The 6,576-nt window shown below is 38.0% G+C and overlaps 1 protein-coding gene across 1 annotated transcript; it reads left to right on the plus strand.

Annotated features, from left to right (window-relative positions):
- Positions 1 to 78: 78 nt before the first annotated feature.
- LOC148379367 (uncharacterized) lies at positions 79 to 3,631 on the plus strand. Its single transcript, XM_088366846.1, has 6 exons — positions 79 to 375; positions 676 to 896; positions 1,551 to 1,620; positions 1,716 to 1,806; positions 1,956 to 2,059; positions 2,609 to 3,631. The coding sequence occupies exons 1-6, from the start codon at positions 240 to 242 to the stop codon at positions 2,953 to 2,955; spliced, it is 969 nt and encodes a 322-aa protein (XP_088222972.1). The 5' UTR covers positions 79 to 239; the 3' UTR covers positions 2,956 to 3,631.
- The last annotated feature ends 2,945 nt before the right edge of the window (positions 3,632 to 6,576 follow it).

Consider the following 6,576-nt stretch of genomic DNA (forward strand, 5'->3'; position numbering starts at 1 on the left):
GTTTCCTCTTGGTCCTCACGTGGTTTTATGAAAGACCTTCAAGGGAATCTTTTATTCTGAAAGGTTGCCTTGCGGAAAAAGAGTTGTTGATTAGGTAGTAAAGCTAGTTTTTGGTCAACACAGCTGTGGCCTCGTTGTCTTGCACTACCAGCTGGGCGTAGGTTGTATTTAGTCATTTTTGCATTTTTTGCACGACTCTTTATCTTTAACTGAACCTTGGTGTGACAAGAGGTTCCAAAATGGTCTTGTCAACGTCCCAGCAAGTCGCCCTGGCGTTCACGGCGGTGCTGTTCACATTTGTCGTCCTGCCAAAGATGTTCGGCGTTGGCACCGGGGCGAAGGAGTCGAGGCTCGACCCTCGTTACTCCAGAAAAGGTGACGTAAGCTATTATAAATATATAAAAATATTTCCTATTTTTTTGTATTCTTCATCTATTATAGTTTATAAATGTATTCCTTCTGTTATCATTTTAATTCCATATCACCCAGCATCATTCCAATATCTTTCAATGTCATTCAATATCAATATCACATTTTTCCCAACATATTGCATATTTTCACCAATAAAAACTGCCCACGTTATTTCAGTCATAACATACTGTTGGTTTTCATGCAAACATGATACAAACTAAACTTTCCATTGTCCCTGTGCTGGTCGTCCAATATTCATGACAGGAGGTCCTGGCCCGGGTACACTTCGAGTTCCAGCCTCCGACAAGGTCCCCCCCAACTCGCATCAGTCGGCCGAGAGCATGCTGCAGATGAAGAAGCTGATGGAGCAGGAGCTGAAGGGCGACAAATTCAAATCCAACAACAACAGCAAAGGCTACGTCTTCACGCTCATGCCCTTGTATGCCATCGGAGTCGGAGTATTCGCGGCATACAAGTTTTTGAAGGTAGGACCGAATTCGGAAGAATAAACCACTAGAATGGTTTAATAGGGCCTGACCGATTAATCGATTAAAATCGGCTGATTCAAACGTTTTCTTATAATAATCACAATCAATTATTCGTATATGTTCTTGATTTTGCCGGTTGTCCATTTAAGGGAGTTCTGACTCCTCTCAATCGAAAATACAATTTTCCTGGTGACATGTTTTCGTGCAACCGTGCACGGCCACAGAATTTTCCGCAACGCTGGTGGATTGCCGCCTTTCCAAATTTTCCTGAGCATGATATTTTGCTGTCAGCAAGAAGTGGAGACGGAGGACAGTATTTCCCAAGTGATCAAAACTTTTTGGGTGAGAGTCTCCGTTTTTATGTTTTGAGAAAAATAATTCTCTGTTTTATAATTCAACAAATAAAACAAAGTAGCGTGAAACTGTCAAATGTTCTGACAGTCATTTGAAATAATTCTATTCATTATTATTTTTAATTAATTTTCTAATTAATCGCTTATCGGAATTTTTTTATGCTAAATATCAGAATTTAGAAAATTCATATTGGTCGGCTCCTATTGTTTAATACTCCAAGCTTCCTCTCATTTTGTATTTGAGTATACAACCACTCTTGTGGAAATACAATATGAATTTTTATTTTTCCATTTGCAGATTAAGTCTTCAGATGATCAAGCACAAAAGGATACATTTGCAAAAGGGGCCAAAAAATCGGCCGAGGCAGGTGTGTTTTTTTTTCCATACATTGGATTTCTATTTGAATACCACAATATTTGTTTCCGACAAGTCATCGAAACGTGTTTGTTTTTCCGCCCACAGAGAACCAGTTGAACGAACTGGAACAAAGGCTGGCCCAAACCGAAAGGATGCTCAATTCTATTCTCACCCAACTTGACCCGCTCACAAACTGGTGAGTGCTTTGAATTTGGCTATTCATAGGTTTGACCCGCTTAGAACGGTAATTAACAATCTAACATGTACACAATCATGACCCCATGTTACATCGTGAAATCGGTCAACACAAACCAACTCCATTTGTTTCCTCTCTTCCGCCATCAGTACAAAATCTGTGGCCCAGGAGCAAAAGAACGAGATCATGACCCAACTCCAAACCATCCGCTACCTGATGAAAAAGAGAGGAATGGACTGCCCGCCTTTGAATGGTGCGTTCAAATGCCGCGTGGAGGAAAGAAAAAAGAAATTTCAACTGGTTGTTTTCATTTTCTGATAACTAAATGTCTGAAAGCAAACAGTTTTAAAAAGAAAAAAATATTAATTGTACAGTGCTTCAAAGTTAATTTTAAAAATGTATATTTTTATCTAGACTTTGTTAATATTAACGGAACTTTTTAAAAAAAATAACTATTTCACCTCAGGTTGTCATATTACAATGATAGGAACTAAAGGTTAAGTTTAGTTATTTTAAATTAAATTACAACGCATGATAGAATTCATACTACACAAAACAAATCAATTATTTTTAAAGTGGTGTGCATGCGCCCTCTAGCGGCAGTAAAAAATCACTACATTTCAGTTTTACCATTTGTGTGTTTTTAATGCGATACAGTTTTATTATATTTAACTTTCAACCACAAAACATTTACCGATAATATTTCAGAAGTGTTTGTTTAATTTTGATATAATTCCTAGAATGAACTTGAGTGAACGAAATGCAGTTTCTTATTTCCCCCCGAAATATTTCTCCCTTTCAGAGGCCTGCTTCGAGCAGAGCCTGGACAACCTCATCGAAACATTGGGCGCTGGCGAGACTCCTCCGGCCAACGCCGATAAAACCTCTGAAAAGCCACAAGACGTAGCCGAAGGCGGCGGCGTGAAGAAACCAAACTCGGAGGAGGAAGAGGTTGAAAGGAAAGATGATGATGACATGGAGGAAACGGAGGAGGCTGAAAAAGAGGAGGAGGAGGAGGAGGAGGAGGAGGAGGAGGAGGAAGGATACGAGGAGTTTGATTTCATGCCTTCGCATGACAACACAAAGTGCGAGGAAAGCGGTAAAGTGCAACAGCCGTGCGGCCTCAGGCGCCGCAATCTTCCCGAATGAACTTCTTGCAGGAAATAACGTCCTCGATGTAATTATCGTATTTATTATATGAATATTATTCACAAAAAATCGTCCAAAAAAACTTTCAATCACGAAGAACAGGGCTTCAGTAGTTGTTGCTGATATCATGTAAGTGCAGTCAGCAGCTGTTATTAAATGTGAAAATTGTTCAAAGCAAAAAAAACAAAAAAAAATTCGATGTGCCTTTTTAAAGAATTATATGGACTCAAAAAAAGAAATCCTAATCATATTGGTCCAGCTGCTCATCGTTTTTTTATTATAGACAATTTGTTTTACCACAGTGTCTTAAGAGCGACTTTTGAACGGAAGGGGGCGCCCAAGAGCTGGACGGAAAACAGAAAAACATGTGACTCATTTCGAAAGTAGATTTATATCACTGCATGTTTTTGTGATTTCCTTGCCTGCAAAATGTGACAGCATGCTATCAATGTTTTTATACATCCACTAGCTATATTTTCCCAAATCGACTTTGAAAAACTATTTTAATAATTATGACAATTTTTAGTTGGCCCTTAGCTGCATTTTAATGAAAACACAAATGTTCCTGGTATGTCATGTTTGGAGCCATTATTTATTTTTGACTTACCCTCCCCAATATCCATATATTGTGTGTCGTGGAAAAAATAAATTTCTTGTCGTGCTGCATTGACAAAAATTAGTGTATTTTTAGATTCCACAGGAAATTATTTGACCTTGCTGACATTGTTGCTAATACAGCATTGTTGATTTAATATTAATCCCCAGTGTGTCAAAATATATTTTACATAAAAAGTTGTACCAAAATAAGAGTTCCTATAGATTTAAAATTTACATTTGAAAGAAATGCAGATGTATTCTTATATAATTTGATAACTTATTTTGAACGCATGGAAATATTGCGTAAAATATTACCAATATTACCCGGAACACCTTTTCGATCATTTTGTACAGTCAGGATGACAGTTCTCATTATGTCCTGTAGAGGGTGCTGCAGTATCACAATAACAACGCATCGAGGGCAGTCGGCGAAAGACACGTTTAACCCTCACGTTGTATGTTTTTTTTTTTTATTATTTGCCCTCTCAGTTTAACTTGATAACCTTATTCAATACGCCAAGGGAATTGTGAAATATTTATCTGAGCGAGCACGCGTCATATCCTAGCATACTTCTGAAATGTGACCTAATTAGAGAAGTTCTGCTGGGTGAACTAAACCAACCGCCTTAATCATGACTCCTAATTAGATATACGGCGTTTATTAATGACTTCCTCTCATTGCGGCATAGAAACAAAGTTGTGGGATTGGTCACAAATTAGCTTCTCAATTAAGGAAGGCAACATTTAATCAGCTCAGTCTTCGTCCAGTGGGATTTGGGCCTAATTCCTTCCGAGGGTCTGCACTTGGTATATTGTGCTAGGTGATTTTGGAATGGAGGTAAAAAGCATTAACAGTTCATTGCACCAGATCATGAAATGATTCTTCCACCTGAGTGAATTTTTTTGGCTGTTCGCCCCCGAGATGTTTTAAAAGTCAGCAGGGTTGTGTTGTCGGAACTTTGAAAGTGAGGCAGAAGGATCACTCTTACTCAAATCTAAATCTTGGAGACAGTCTGGATAGGTTTAGTTCACAGGGTGAAGCATTCCCCCATCTCTGTCTGACAGGCCTTCTTGCTCTCTAGTTCCCTGACGTAAATATGTTTTAACAGGATGAATAAGCATGTGCTTGAGATGGAGTGAAATGTTTTTTTTATATGGCTGAGCAGAGAATCGTATTCAAAAATATCCTAAAGAACTTTCAAGGGATGCAGAGGGCAAATTCATTTTAAATTTTCAACTTATTTCATTTTTATTATACATATATATATATATATATGTATATATGTATGTATAATAAAAATGAAATAAGTCGAGTCATTACAAATTATATATATATATATATATAATTTGTAATGACTCGACTTATTTCATTTTTGCTTGTGTAACTTGAAACTCAGACTTGAGACTTGCCTGCCTCTGGCACCGATCGTGTCTATAGCTCACTTAGTGGAAAAACCGTATCGGCCGAGAACCTTGTCTTTCCGACCAAATGTTGTTACCCTGCAATCTTTGATAACGATCAGCTACTCGGCCGCTCTATTTTTAGAGCCAAGCTATCGCAACCGGTGTGGGAAAAAGACTCAAGTCTGGATTCTATTTTAAACAACATTACATTTGCACCCAAGGGGAATTATGATTCCAAGTACTGTAATTGACTGTAATCTTTTTTTTTTTTTTTACGGAGAGGTCACCTTGAATACATGCTATTTACCGCTTCCTGTAAGCATGAGAGCAGAAAGGGAGTATACGTATCTTGGCCTGCAAATTTCATCCTCCCTGATAAATGATCTCATTAGTAAATCACCGAACAGTCCAATTTTCCACCATCACCAAAAAGATCTGCTTGAAATGGAAGTGGGTGGTAACCCGTCACGGAAAATGAGTAATATAACTGGAATGTACGTGTCCCCCCCCCCCCCCCCCCCACCCCCTCAAAGATCTGTTGGCCTAAAATGCAGCAATTCCAAAACTATCTGAAAAGTCATCCCAGGTCAAATTTTCTGGTTAAACATAGTTGTGGAATATATCTCTCCATTTTGTGGACTTGAGGTATTTTTCCATAGACCTTTCTTTTATAGCTTGACCTTTCAAAGCAATTTTCTGTCTGGATTGTTTGATAGCGCCAACGCACTTGGTTGTGACAACAATCCATTGGACCACTCATTGTTTTGCCCTATCGGGATTTCCTGTAGACCCAAAAACCTTACAGCGTTTTTTTAAAATTATATTATGTAACTGTTTTGAATACAGTGTCCCCGCCAATCTCAAACCAAAATCTTCATTTATTCAATTCCGTCCAGATGTAATCACAAGAAGTAATGAGTAATTAGGTTACTCGGAGGTTGCTGTTTCACCAAGCGGCTGCATTGTACATTAGGGAATAATGATGCGTGTAATTAAAGGCGAGCCTCCTGCTTTGTCTTCGTTGATTGAGTTGTGCTCAAACTTAGTTAAGATTTCACTAGCTCGTCCTTGTGCAGTAGAAATTGTGCTAGAAATATTTTTAGGTTCATTGCAACAGGATATTATTATTTAGTAAATATTGATTAAAATACATTGACCTCTCGAGTTTTGGAGGTGCTTGGATTTACTTTTGGGGCGCTTCAGTACCCCCCCCCCCAAAAAAAATGGGCTAGACACGCCCATGGTGACACATAAATCATTGGCGTTGGTAGGAGAAATTTGCGCCCCCTTGTGGATACATAAGACGAATGTTGAGAAAGTATGACATCGTTGAAGATGTTGGAAAGTCGTGTTTACAGGGGTGTGTAGACTTTTTATACAGTGTAATTTGAATTTCATGGCTGTAATTTACTATGATTTGAGTTAATATTGAATTACAATAGAAATGTTATTCGGTCTGGATTACATTTGATTTTAAAATTGAGATAAATGTATACAAAGCATACAATCTAATTAGATGCTGATTTATCAAAAACGTTTAGTTTAAAATATAAGTTTTTAATGCTTAAATCGTCCTCCAATTGCAGAATGACCCCCCCGGAAAAAAATCAATTTTTTTTT

The sequence above is a fragment of the Syngnathus floridae genome, chromosome 22, assembly GCF_059516105.1.
Source record: "Syngnathus floridae isolate MCC-2025c chromosome 22, RoL_Sflo_1.0, whole genome shotgun sequence".
NCBI lineage: Eukaryota > Metazoa > Chordata > Actinopteri > Syngnathiformes > Syngnathidae > Syngnathus > Syngnathus floridae.

Coding starts and splice junctions, on each gene's coding strand:
- LOC148379367 (XM_088366846.1), top strand. CDS start 240: ATGGTCTTGTCAACGTCCCAGCAAGTCGCCCTGGCGTTCACGGCGGTG. Junction 1,807..1,955: donor CTTGACCCGCTCACAAACTG/GTGAGTGCTTTG, acceptor TTCCGCCATCAG/TACAAAATCTGTGGCCCAGG. Junction 2,060..2,608: donor GGACTGCCCGCCTTTGAATG/GTGCGTTCAAAT, acceptor TCTCCCTTTCAG/AGGCCTGCTTCGAGCAGAGC.